The following is a 14,049-nucleotide window of genomic DNA, read 5'->3' as shown; positions in this document are numbered from 1 at the left end:
ATCATCCCTGATGAAGGTGGCAGAGTCTGTCATCAAAACGTTGGTTAAAATCAATGCCTGTACTGGCTGGCAGCCTGAGAAGAGATTATTTGTAATGATTAGGGTTGTGGCTGGGAAGTTGAAGGGAAGCGGCTGATCTTTAACTTGGTGGTGTGGGACTTAAGGCTTCTGTGAAAGATAATAAGCTAAATGGATATAGGAGAATAGGACTAATAGGCTTGCTATTGTGAGAGCCAGCATAGGCTTGATGAGCAGAATGGCCTCCTTCTACAGATTGGTGCCTGGGAAAGCTAAGAGGGGAACAGAACATCCATAGTATTCTTTTATAACTTCTCTTAAAGGGAGATAAATTCTATTCAGCGTGGGACTGCTGTTGACCCTACACAAACTGTGACTAAGCTAGGGGAAATGCTAAAGATAGTGGATGGGATATCATTGGAACAGTTTTTTACTCTTGCTGGAGTAGTCTATGATATTGCCCGAATATGTGGATGGTCAAGCAGTCAGGAACACAGTCACTTTCTCCAATGCACATAAATGACACCAGAATTTACTGTTCATCCTAAATAGCCCTTTAGAAGGTGGTGGTGAGCACACTTCCTGAACCATGCAGTCCTTCTGCTGATGGTGTTTCAGCAATGCTGTTGAGAGTTTCAGGAATTAGACCTGTGATGATAAGGGAACGGTGATAAATTTCCAAGGCAAGGTGGTGTGCACCTCAAGAGGGAAACCTGCAGATGGTGGTATCCCATGTGTTGCAGTTTATTTCTTCTCTGCAAGTGATCTTGAATACTTGCTTGTTCCATGCTTGACATTGTCCAGATGCTACATCATATGAAAAATTGCAAATGGAGCTGGGCAGTCAAAAGAATAATTACACTTCAGGTTTTATTATGGACAACTTATAAAACAATTAAAGGAGTTTGAGACTTAAAGATTAGATTAGCTTCATTTGTCACACAAACATTGGCACATACATTAAAATGCATTATTTGTGATATGCTTGGGAGCAGCCCACAAGTGGCTCCCCATTTTCAGCACCAGCATAGCCTGCCCACAATTTACGAACCCTAACCCATTCACCTTTTTGGAACATGGGAGGAAACCCACACAATCACAGGAAGAATGTACAAATTCCTTACAGACAACGGCAGGATTTAGTCATAGTCATACTTTATTGATCCCAGGGGAAATTGGTTAAACCCCCATCTTCTGATTGCTGGCTTTGTAATAATGCTATGCTAACCTCCACACTACTATGCCACCCACTTGGAGGGGCAGTAGATTTGGCAACCACCCAAAGGAACTTCTGCACGAGTGATGTGCAAAGACTCCCAAACTGTCTTCTGTGCTAGCTGTCAGTCAGTGGAGTTAATCTGGATTACATTTGGTTTTAATTTTCCTCAGGTTTCTTAAAGCTATCGTTAGTCAAATGATGCTTCAATACCAATGTGCAACAATGCAGTGCTGCCTATACACTACATCTGAAGTGCCAGCCCAGCTCAAGTTGTGGAGGAGGATTTAGATCTACTATACTCCCTCACAAGGACACACTCCAATAAAATTGCTGCAACTATTCACCTAGTCTAAACCGCAGTGGATGGGATGCCTGCTTTTATTCTGAAACGTTCTCGAAGTTGTTGCAGTTGAACTCATGCCTGTGGAGTGAATTCCACCACTCTCCCGCCATGCCTCATCAACAGTGGAAAAGGCTTGGAGGAATCAGGATACAAAACTCTTGCAGCAGGATCCCATTATTTATATGGCTGATCTTATTAGGTTTCTGGTTTATGATGATGCCCCAAGAATGGTGACAGGAGGGAATCTGGCCAAAGTAGTGCCACTAAAAGCCTGCCACTTGCTGTGGGATGAAGGTTACCTGCCACCCATTCATGGCTGAATGTTGTCTAGGACCCTGCCACCGATGGGCATGAACTTCATCGTCTGAAGAGCTGCCAATGGAATGCAGCATTCTGTTATCAGTTAACATCAGCACCGATTAAACAGCCAAAAGTGTGACCTTCGAAAAGGCCTACGCCAAAGCCCCAAGGATCTTTTACAGAAAAAACACACAAAAGAACAAAGGTGAACATTTTAAACAAAATTGCAATTTATTAAAAATACAAAGTAACAGTTTCAGCTTATACATTTAAGAGCACGACCCACCCCCCAACTCTTTCATTCAGTGTTACCATATGAAAATCTATGACATGATCATTTAAAAAAAATAAAACTTAGCAGCATTTTACAATTAACTTTTCTCTCTCAGTTCCTCCTCTGGGTTTTCAATTATTAAATTGATGAAGCAGCAAATTACTCTGCCACTAGATGGCACCCTAGAGTACAAATGCCCTTAAGGGAATTTTCACTTTACAGGGATTTGGCTCCTTGTGTGATACTTAATTGCCAAGAGAGAAAGTGCAGCTTGTCCAAAGGGGAAAAGGGTTTATTTATCTCTCAGACTTCTTTCTGTGTTCCCCCACTGAGCCACATTGCTGCTTCCACCCAGTAATAAACCACATAATATGGAAACAGCAATATAGGACTTGAACCAGAGGCAAAAAAAAAACACCTCTCCCCCAACCCCTTAACATTGATTGCAAGGTGATAATCCAACTGTGCAATGAGCAAAGACTTCAGTCTATTTGTTAACTTGTGGCACTCGTCTAGTTTTGAAGACTAGCATACTTCTGCACCAGGCCCATAAGATTAATTCCCAATGATTAAATTAATATGGAACTGAAAGCAGCTCGTTCTCTGTGACGGAAGCCATCAACTAACTGCTCTGTGATAGTGTCACTTGGTTCATTGTCATTCATCAGGTCTGCAATGATTTGTCAGAATCACAGAACCCTGCAGCATACAGGGCAGTAGGTTCTCATGACCATGACAGCCAACTAGATGTTAAGATCAACAGTCTCCAGCCCGTAGATTAAAGTGTTTGTGTTATCTTTTCAAAATACTGTAGAATGAGGAGTCCAGTTTTCAACTTTGTTCTTCAATTCCCCTGTGTAGGACTGGTATCTCTCACTAACCACCTGCAATTGGATATCTACTGCTTGTGCTAAAGCTCTGATGAGGGAATCCAAGTAACAAAGCCCAGAATTCCTTATCCTACAGTGATAAAACTTGGTGAGATGTTACAGTAGCCTTAATGTGACAGCTGACACTACAATACCAACTCACTTTAACCCCTATCTACTCTATGTGTCAGTTTACTGACAATGTGCCAAAACTTTGACTTGCATTCCAGGTGGTTGAATACAAATTCAATAGGTACTACTGGTTTACTTTCCCTCACAAGTGGAAAGACAGGTTCAATAATGTTCCATATTTACAACTGGGAAAAATACATATCCTGCAAACTGTGTGTTACTTTCTTGGAACAAACTAACTGCAAATTGGCATGAAATGCCATTGGTAAAGAAATCAGTCCTTCAGACATGCAGTGTTTCTATAACAGTGACTGTATGGATAGCTGAAGTGCTCTTCCAGTGATTTTTAAACTCAACTTCCCTTGCATTTCACGACATATGTGAGTGATGATAAACCTGATTCTGATATGGGTCTCCATTGTGGACTGAGAGTGGGAAAGGGGTAGTGTGAGGGGGAACTTGGTTTGGAAAAGGGGAAGGGAGAGGGGAAGGAGTGGGAAGCACCAGAGAGACATTCTGTAGTGATCAATAAACCAATTGTTTGGAATCAAATAACCTTGCCTGGTGTCTCAGGGCTGGGTATGTCTACACCCATGCCACTTCCCCCCACCTCAGGCCATCCTTCTCTGCCACCTGTCCCATACCCCTCCTGTGGTGCTCCACCCTCACCATTTCCAATATCCTCTGCTCCTTCCAGATTTACAAACTGGCTGTCTGCTCCACATTGACAAATATAGTACTTAGCAGAAGTCTGAAGGCATGCTGGCTACATATCTGTGCTCAAGACTTTTGCATAGAACTGCAGATAGTTTAAAAGAATCACAAGGAGAGGGGAAAAGAGACAATCTATCATAGCACACATCTCCAACTGTCTGTTCTCAAAGCCTGCACATTTATAGAACCTTTGCCTTTTTTCTCTTGGCATTTTGGGATATCAAACTTCAGTCAGTTTCTGGGTATGCAGACCCCATTAATAAAGACAGATACCTCACGTTCCTGCAGCCACAACATTAGTTACTGGCTTCTCTGCTAAGGAGATAGTTCCTTCCTAATCACACTATATTTCTCGTAATTTTATACAATTTTATTCACATCTCATCTTCTGTTCCACAAAAAATAGACTATACAGACATTCCTTATTACAGAACTTTTCTATCACTGGCTACATGCTTGTACATCTTCCCTCTACTTTCTCTTCAGTGAAGTATCCAATACATCTTGTTAAAAACATTATCCACCTGTCCCGCTAACTTTAGGAGCCAGCAGACAAGATCTCACTGCTGCTGTTACTTACGATTTACTCTATTTCCTGGCCTTGCTTTACCCTTGCATTTCTTTGATCAAATTTGATTTGCCCACCCAACATCGTGATATGTTACAGAATACACTCATCTTCCCCACTCCACAGATGGCTACCTGATCCATTGAGCATTTTTTGTCATTTATTAAATGTTTGAAGTGTAAAAGCAAAAAATAGGGACAATTTAACTGTATTCACTCAGTGATTTAAGTAGCGAATACAACTGACAGAAAGGGAAAACCTCCCCTAAATGGTGGATATCCCTTTTTAAAGCAATTAGGGTTTAAAAATCCATTTTATTGGCCTGGGTTTAATTTTTATTAAATAAGCTTGGAGATGATCAGGCACTCACTGAAAGATTATGCTAGTAAAACAATAAAGCCTGTGAAATTCTTTGTACCATGAGTATCTATATTCCAAAAGATTCATTATCACTTTACCAAATTATGATTTTTCAACAAGTTCATTGGGAAAAATGCATCTTTTAGGAAGTCTGACAACAGCAGAGCTGAATTTTATAAATTCACACTATATTTTTTTCCAGTACTTTGGTACCTCTGTAGAATCGGATGAAGTCAAATACACTAAGGTCCAGCGTTTTGAATCTTCCATCGAGGATGAGCTCAGCCATGGCTCTGCCCACAGCTGGTGACTGCTGAAGGCCGTGGCCACTGAAGCCGGTGGCAAAAAACATGTTGGTAACCAGTGGGTGAATACCAATGACTGCATTCTGGTCAAAGGTGTTATAATCGTAGTAACCTGCCCAGGCTGTTTTCAACTGAGAAGAGAAAGATATTAGAGTAGAACAACAGAAAACATCTTTTGCACAAGGACCTTCTGCAAATATACCGTATACAGCCTCACAGAAGCATTAGTTAGGAGCAAGCAAAAATTTGATCAAGTCTTAAGGTTATTACGGAAGAGAAGAAATAAAGCAAAATTAAGAGGTGGGCAGTTTCAAAGCTGACAAGACAAGATGGCTAAACACACAATGAGTAATGGGAAGCTGGAATTATGTGAATGTCTTCTGATATGACTGAAAGAGGTTACATAGAAAGGGAGGTACCAAACAGGAATACTGGACAAAAGCAACACACAAAAACACTAGAGGAACTCGGATGGTCAGGCATCATCTACAGAAATGAATAAACAGTTGACATTTCGGGCCAAGACCCTCCTTCAGGACTAGAAAGGAGGAAGAAGTGGACTTCTGTGTGTTGCTCTGGATTTCCAGCACTTTTGTTGTAGACAGTGTCACAAGAAAGTTTGTTGCTAGAAAATGTTGCTAGAAAATTTTGTGCACCCTGCACAATTTTCTCTATTTCTGCATAAATATACCTAAAATGTGATCAGGTATTCATGGCAGTCCTAGAACTAGATAAAGAGGGGCCAATTAAATAACACAAAAAACATTATACTTGTTCATTTATTTATTGAGAAAAATGATCAAATATTACGTGCTGGTTGGAAAAAGTATGTGAACCTTTGCTTTCAGTAACTGATGTGACCCCCCCCCCCCCCACCCTGTACAGCAATAACTTCCGTGGATGTTTGGAAAGAAAAAGCATTTCAGGATGTATATTGTATACATTTCTCTGACATTAAATGTACATTTGAAACTTCAACCAAGCATTTCCAGTAACTGTTGATCAGTCCTACATGTCAGTTTGGAGGAATTTTAGGCCATTCTTTCTTACAAAAGTGCTTCAACCCTGGGATGTTGGTGGGATTCCTTACATGAACTGCTTGTTTCAGGTCCTTCTACAACACTTATATAAGATTAAGGTCAGGACTTTGACTCTGCCAACCCAAAACATGAATTTTCTTCTTTTTAAACCATTCTGTTGTTGATTTACTCTTGTCTTTTGGATCACTGTCCTGTTGCATTAAGCTAAAGGTGACAGACTGCTACCCCAACATTCTCCTGTAAAATGTCTTAATACAAATTTTGAGTTCATTGTTCCCTCAATGATTGCAAGCTGTTTAGAAACATAGAAAATAGGTGCAGGAGTAGGCCATTCAGCCCTTCGAGCCTGCACCGCCATTCAGTACGATCATGGCTGATCATCCAACTCAGAACCCTGCACCAGCCTTCCCTCCATACCCCCTGATCCCCGTAGTCACAAGGGCCATATCTAACTCCCTCTTAAATATAGCCAATGAACTGGCCTCAACTGTTTCCTGTGGCAGAGAATTCCACACATTCACCACTCTCTGTGTGAAGAAATTTTTCCTAATCTCGGTCCTAAAAGGCTTCCCCTTTATCCTCAAACTGTGACCCCTCGTTCTGGACTTCCCCAACATCGGGAACAATCTTCCTGCATCTAGCCTGTCCAATCCCTTTAGGATTTTATACGTTTCAATCCGATCCCCCCTCAATCTTCTAAATTCCAACGAGTATAAGCCTAGTTGATCCAGTCTTTCATCATATGAAAGTCCTGCCATCCCAGGAATCAATCTGGTGAACCTTCTTTGTACTCCCTCTATGGCAAGGATGTCTTTCCTCAGATTAGGGAACCAAAACTGCACACAATACTCCAGGTGTGGTCTCACCAAGGCCTTGTACAACTGCAGTAGTACCTCCCTGCTCCTGTACTCGAATCCTCTCGCTATAAATGCCAGCAGACCATTCGCCTTTTTCACCGCCTGCTGTACCTGCATGCCCACTTTCAATGACTGGTGTATAATGACACCCAGGTCTCGTTGCACCTCCCCTTTTCCTAATCGGCCACCATTCAGATAATAATCTGTTTTCCTGTTTTTGCCACCAAAGTGGATAACTTCACATTTATCCACATTAAATTTCATCTGCCATGAATTTGCCCACTCACCTAACCTATCCAAGTCACCCTGCATCCTCTTAGCATCCTCCTCACAGTTAACACTGCCGCCCAGCTTCGTGTCATCGGCAAACTTGGAGATGCTGCATTTAATTCCCTCATCCAAGTCATTAATATATATTGTAAACAACTGGGGTCCCAGCACTGAGCCTTGCGGTACCCCACTAGTCACCGCCTGCCAATCTGAAAAGGTCCCGTTTATTCCCACTCTTTGCTTCCTGTCTGCTAACTAATTCTCCATCCACATTAATACCTTACCCCCAATACCGTGTGCTTTAAGTTTGCACACTAATCTCCTGTGTGGGACCTTGTCAAAAGCCTTTTGAAAATCCAAATATACCACATCCACTGGAGGCCCTGAGGCAGCAAAGCAGCCCCAAACCATGATGCTCCTTCCATCATGCTTCACAGTTGGGATGAGGTTTTCGGGTTGTTGTGCAGTACTCTTTTCCCTCCTAACGTAGCAGCGTGCATTTCTGCTAAGTTCAACTTTTGTCTCATCTGTCCACAGAACATTGTCCCAGAAGTGCTGTGGAACATCCAGGTAGTCTTTTGCAAACGTGAGATGGGCGGCAACTTTTTTTTGGACAGCAGTGGTTTCCTCCGGGGGGTCCTTCCATGAACATCATTCTTGTTCAGTACTTTTCTTATAGTGGACACATGAACAGAAACTTTAGCAAGTTCTAGAGATTTCTGCAGGTCTTTTGCTGTTACCCTTGGATTCTTTTTCATCTCCTTCAGCACTGCATATTCTGTCTTTGGTGTGATCTTTGCAGGATGCTCACTCCTGGGGAGTGTAGCAACAGTACTGAGTTTCCTCCATTTGGATACAATTTCTCTTACTGTGCTCTAATGAACACACAGGTCTTTAGAAATGCTTTTGTAGCTTTTTCCAGCTTCATGCATCACTACAATTTTTCTACTAAGGTCCTCTGAAAATTGTTTTGATTGAGGCATGGTGCATGTAAACAGATCTTTCTTCAGAAGAGCAGGCTGTCAGTAACCTAAATTTGTGTGTATTTCTTTTTAAATAGGGCAGGTACCTATACAACCCACATCTCCAATCTCATCACATTGATTAGAACACCCGACTCCAAATAGCTTTTGCAGAAGGCATTACCCCAGAGGTTCAGTTTTTTTCCCCCAACAAATACATGCAACATTGGATCATTTCTCTAAGTAAACGAACAAATATGATTTTTTTGTGTTGTTTATTTAATTGGATTCTCTATCTAGTTTTAGGACTTGCAAGCAAATCTGATCACATTTTAGGTCATACTTGTGCAGAAACAGAAATATGTTTTTACAGGGTTCACAAACTTTCCAACACCACTGTAGGTTGCAAGGGCAAAGGTTCATCTTGTAGTACCAAGGAACCACTTGATAAGATCACAAGACATAGGAGCAGAATTAGGCCATTGGCCCATCAAGTCTGCTCTGCCACTCAATGATTGCTCATCCTTCCCCCGCCCCCCCAGCCTTCTCCCTGTAACCTTTGATGCTGTGTCCAATCAAGAACATATCAATCTCTGCCTTAAATACACCCAACACCCTAGCCTCCACAGCTGCCTGTGGTAATAAATGCTACAAATTCACTCTCTGGTTAAAGAAACTTCTCTGCATCCCTGTTTTAAATGGTCGCCCCTCTATCCTGAGGCTATGCCCTCTTGTCCTAGACTCCCCCACCATGGGAAACATCTCTTCCACAGCTACTCTGGCTAGGCCTTTCAACATTCAAAAGGTTCCAATGAGATCCCCCCTTCATCCTTCATTTAAATTTCAGTGAGTACAGACCCAGGGTCATCAAACATTCCCTGTATGATAACCCTTTCATTCCCAGAATCATCCTTGTGAAACCTTTCCAATGCCAGCACATCTTTTCTAAGATGAGGGGCCGAAAACTATTCACGATGCTCAAAGTGAGGCCTCACCAGTGCCTTTTAAAGCCTCAGCATCACATCCTTGCTCTTGTATTCTAGACCTCTTGAAATGAATGCTAGCATGGCATTTACCTTCCTCACCACCGACTCAACCTGCAAGTTAACCTTTAGGGTGTTCTGCACAAGGACTCCCAAGTACCTTTGCATCTCAGATTTTTGGAATAGAAAATAGTCTGCACATTCATTTCTACTACCGAAGTGCATGACCATAACAGCAGGGTAGAAGTTGTCCTTGAGCCTGGTGAAATGCGCTTTCGGGCTTTTTTAAAAACCTTCTGCCCAATGGGAGAGGGGATAAGAGAGAATGTCTAAGGTTGGTAGGGTCTTCGATTATGCTGACTGCTTTACTGAGACAGAGAGAAGTACAGTACAGATAGAAACAAGCCTCCCCTCCATGGGCACTAATGTGCTGAACTGTGTGCACAACTCTCTGCAATGTTTTGCAGTCACATGCAGGTCAATTGTCATACCAAACTGTGATGAATTCAGATAGGATGCTTTCTATGACGCATCAATAAAAATTGGTAAGGGTCAATGGGGACATGCCAAATTTCTTTCGCCTCCTGAGGAAGTAGAGATGTCAGTGAGCTTCCTTGGCCCCAGCATCTACATGATACAGAAACCTGAAAGCATGTACCACCATGCTCAATGACAGCTTCTCTCCCGCTCTTATAATCTTTTGAACAGTTCTCTAGTATGAAAAGATGAACTCTTAATCTCACAATCTCTCTCATTATTACACCTTGTTGTCTACCTGACCGCACTTTCTCTGTAAATCTAACACTTTATTTTGCACTCAATGGTTACTGATTTACGTTGCTCTACCTCAATGCACTGTCTTAATGAATTGATCTGTATGAAGGCAAGTTTTTCCACTGTACCTTGGTACATGACAATAATAAACCTATTTACCAATATCTTCTTAGCTAATGTGTTTACACAGCAAGCTAAGGAAGATAGGTATGGAAAGTGAAATCATATACAGAAAGAGAAGAAAAATGGATTTAGTAAGGAGAGAAAATAATTAAAACAATTTAGTACTAATATGAAAAAGGCAATTCTGGGTTGGAGAGGTTAAAGGGCATTATGAAAACATATCCTTCTCATTAAAAAAGCAAACAGTCTCTTGCCAAAACTACTTCTGAGTGCAATTGGTAATCAAGCATAAACAACAATTTCAAGAAGCCACAGAGAAGCTGACTATGAACAACTGCTTTAGTAAGACCAATATTTAACAAAGTAAATCTTCCACATAGTAGGTAATTCACAAAACTAGATAGTTTCCTTGCCAAAATTGTTGAATAATTTCCACAATAATGGACATGCAATGTTAAACTTGCCAAAACCTGCCAAAAGATTTTAGGGGGAATGCCTAAATGATTCTAATAATACAGGTTGAGTACTCCTTACCCAAAATGCTTGGGGCCAGAGGTGTTCGAGATTTGGGAGTTTTTCGGATTTTGGAATATATAGTGTGATAGCTTGGGATTGCATCATTTCCAACTGAATTTATGTGCGACCAGTAAGCAATCTTTGTCTTTCACTTGTTCATCACACATCTGCACTTAACAGTAAAATTATAACATTAATATAATGAAAATATAATATGTGCAGGGTAACAAAAAGTAGCACAGCAGCACTGGGAGAATACATGAATCAGCTGTTGAACAAACAAACGGCAGGCTTTCAGTATCTACCTACGATGATGTGTTTTGATTAAGTTACAGAGCACTGTATTTGCATTTTACAATTTTTCAGGTTTTATGTAAGGTATAAAAACAATCGGCATTGTGGACTTGTTCTGGTGTTAGATTTTCATGATTAGCTGACGCTTTAAAAATTTAATGCCGTGTCGTCTTAAATTTCTGCAACCAGCCTACAAAGTATTCACAACCACTTTCAATTTTCAGATCATCATCGTAGATCTTTGCTTGTATCATGATCAGCACACTGTTAAGTGGTACATATTCACTCCAACACTGATAATACACTATCGAGATTTTCATTTTTCACTTTATGCAGTGTTTTTCTATTTTTCATTAACTCTGTTCATTATATATGTGAGGTCACTTCTCAGAACTGTCTGTGGTGCGCAGAGACCTAGGCATTGCCTGGGAACCTTCCCAGCGCATGTTAAATTTTCCATTTGTGACATCATGTCAGTGCTTAAAAATAAATAAATCAATTTGGATTTCAGAGGTTTTTGGATTTTGGAATTTTGGATAAGGGGTACACAACCTGTACTCATTCCTACAGAGACCTCGAGAGGTACTGTATGAAATTCTACAGAAAGTCCTTCAAGGAAAGATTATTAGGATAGTCATTTTTCAACTCATCCAGTTATTGCAGAAAAGAAACACCACACAAGAGATATTCAGGCCAGGCAGGTCAAAGTCCCCAGAGAAGAGAAATAAATAGCTCGAGTCATCTTCCAGATCATTGCTCGACCTCCATAATGTAGCAGAAGTGGTGAAAAGGACAGCTTATAGATATGCCTCCTACTACCAGCCAAGCATCAGCAATTGGGTGGGCTCCCTACATTTAATGACCAATGGTGTAAGGTACTGAGGACAGCTTCAGAGCTGATGTGAAAACAAACAAAAATGCATCAATGTTTTTTAAAGATGTTCAGACAACTTACCTTCAGGGACTCGAAGGCAGGCACTCTCTGAGCCAGTTTTGGCCACACCTCCTCATCGAAGTATTCATAACTCACTTCCAGATCACTGCAGTCTGGCTCCTCTTCCTACAAGAGCCAAGAACTGGAGTTACCAAGGGAGAGAGAGAGATGTGTGCCTATGCAGCAAAGCATCCACATGCAGAGATAGGGATAGTCAACTTGTTTTAATTGTAAATGTTATTGCAAAAATGATATCGTATTTGTAAGTAGGATGCCATGCACAATCCTGATTTGATGGAGACAGATGTGAGAAGCACGGAGGAACATTTGGAGAAACTTCTGAAATGCCTGCTTCGTTGCCGCTGCTACTGTGCAATCGAGAATCTCCAGAGGGGAAGGCCCCAAATCCTCGGCTTTGCCTATTGCCTGTTGCCAGGGTCGAAGCACTTGGCAGAGATGGTGCTCGGTGTCGGAGGCTCGAAGTTTTCAGACGGACTCAAGAGTCGGCTGTGGTCGGGTGCCTCCAGGGTGCTGCATCGGCAAGTTTGCGGCGCTGGAAGCTCATGGCAGTGAGAGCTTTTTTACTTCCTTCTACTGTCTGCGTGAGATGATGAGACTTTCGAGAGACTATGAGACTTTTTTTTTAAAACCGTGCCCCATGGTCTGTTCTTTATCAAATTACGGTATTGCTTTGCACTGTTGTAACTATATGTTATAATTATGTGGTTTTTGTCAGTTTTTTTTAAGTCTTGGTTTGTCTTGTGTTTCTGTGATATCATTCTGGAGGAAAATTGTATCATTTCTTAATGCATGCATTACTAAATGACAATAAAACAGGACTGCGTGTCCTCATAATCTAATCTTAAAAAAAATAGTGAATATTAGGGACTGAAAATGCAAAAGTTCCTGTCACAAACATCAAACCAAACTGCAGGACAGGTCAGGTGCAGAACAAAGATCTCCCTACTGTACCAACTCAAATACTCACACATCAGATACACAATGCCACACTCACAACAAGCTGGAGGAACTCAGCAGGTCGGACAGCATCCGTGGAAACGATCAGTCAACGTTTTGGGCCGGAACCCTTCATCAGGACTGAAGAGGGAAGGGGCAGAGGCCCTATAAAGAAAGTGGGGGGACCGCTTCATCGAGCACCTCCACTCCGTCCACCACAACAGACAAGATCTCCCAGTTGCCACCCACTTCAACTCTGCTTCCCATTCCCATTTGGATATGTCCATACATGGCCTCCTCTACTGCCATGATGAGGCTAAACTCAGGTTGGAGGAGCAATACCTCATATACTGTCTAGGTAGTCTCTAGCCCCTTGGTATGAACATAGAATTCTCCAAATTCCGGTAACTCCCTCCCCCTACCCCTATGTCACTCTGCCCCTCCCCCAGCTGCCTACCACCTCCCTCATGGTTCTGCCTCCTTCTACTACCCATTGTGTTTTCCCCTATTCCTTCTTCACCTTTCCTGCTTATCCCCTCCCCCACCCCTTTATCTTTCCCCTTACTGGTTTTTCACCTGGACCTACCAGCCTTCTCCTTCCCACCCTCCCCCCACCTTCTTTATGGGGCCTCTGCCCCTTCCCTCTACAGTCCTGACAAAGGGTTCCAGCCCGAAACATTGACTGATCGTTTCCACGGATGCTGCCCGACCTGCTGAGTTCCTCCAGCTTGTTGTGAGTGTTCCTTTGATCCCAGCATCTGCAGAATATTTTGTGTTTAAGATACACAATGCCACTGGAATGAGACTAACGAAGTCAATTTTACATTAAACTTTTGCAGCTGGCACAAGGTAGAACTTCATCTCACCTATCCTAGTTAGATTTCAATCTAGCCCTTAAATATTAACCGTAAATGTATAATCTGTCTGATAGTGATAGAAGGTGCTGATGACCCTTTGCTGAACCCTTTATTTGTATGCTAGACAGCAACGAAGGATTGCCAAACAGTGTCATGTGCAGGTAACTGTTTGTTCAGCTGGAGTTAAGTTATTTAGCAACTTCAGAAGTGCCAAATAGGCAAAAACCTGGCAGTCTACAAAGCAGGAGAGGGGAACATGCTCTTCCTAGGAGATGTCACAGACTTGCAGGACCAAACAACTTGTCCCTGATGTCAGCAGAGAATTCAGACTTAACACAGAGTGGAATTGTCATGCTCCACCATGGGAAGATAAGAGCTAA

At 41.9% G+C, this 14,049-nt stretch overlaps 1 protein-coding gene across 3 annotated transcripts in view; it reads right to left on the bottom strand.

Annotated features, from left to right (window-relative positions):
* Nucleotides 1-2,088: 2,088 nt before the first annotated feature.
* Nucleotides 2,089-14,049, bottom strand: part of foxred1 (FAD-dependent oxidoreductase domain containing 1) — a 42,087-nt gene continuing 30,126 nt past the window's right edge. For all 3 annotated transcript variants that reach the window (XM_072238416.1, XM_072238418.1, XM_072238417.1), the window contains 2 exons: nucleotides 11,877-11,981; nucleotides 2,089-5,233 (listed from right to left, as the gene is read on the bottom strand). In XM_072238416.1, coding sequence (XP_072094517.1) covers nucleotides 4,979-5,233; nucleotides 11,877-11,981 — 360 coding nt within the window. In that variant the 3' untranslated portion in view covers nucleotides 2,089-4,978. The remainder of the gene's footprint in view (nucleotides 5,234-11,876; nucleotides 11,982-14,049) is intronic.

Source organism: Mobula birostris, chromosome 20, assembly GCF_030028105.1.
Source record: "Mobula birostris isolate sMobBir1 chromosome 20, sMobBir1.hap1, whole genome shotgun sequence".
Taxonomy (NCBI): Eukaryota; Metazoa; Chordata; class Chondrichthyes; order Myliobatiformes; family Myliobatidae; genus Mobula; species Mobula birostris.
This window is presented reverse-complemented; position numbering and strand designations above follow the sequence as displayed.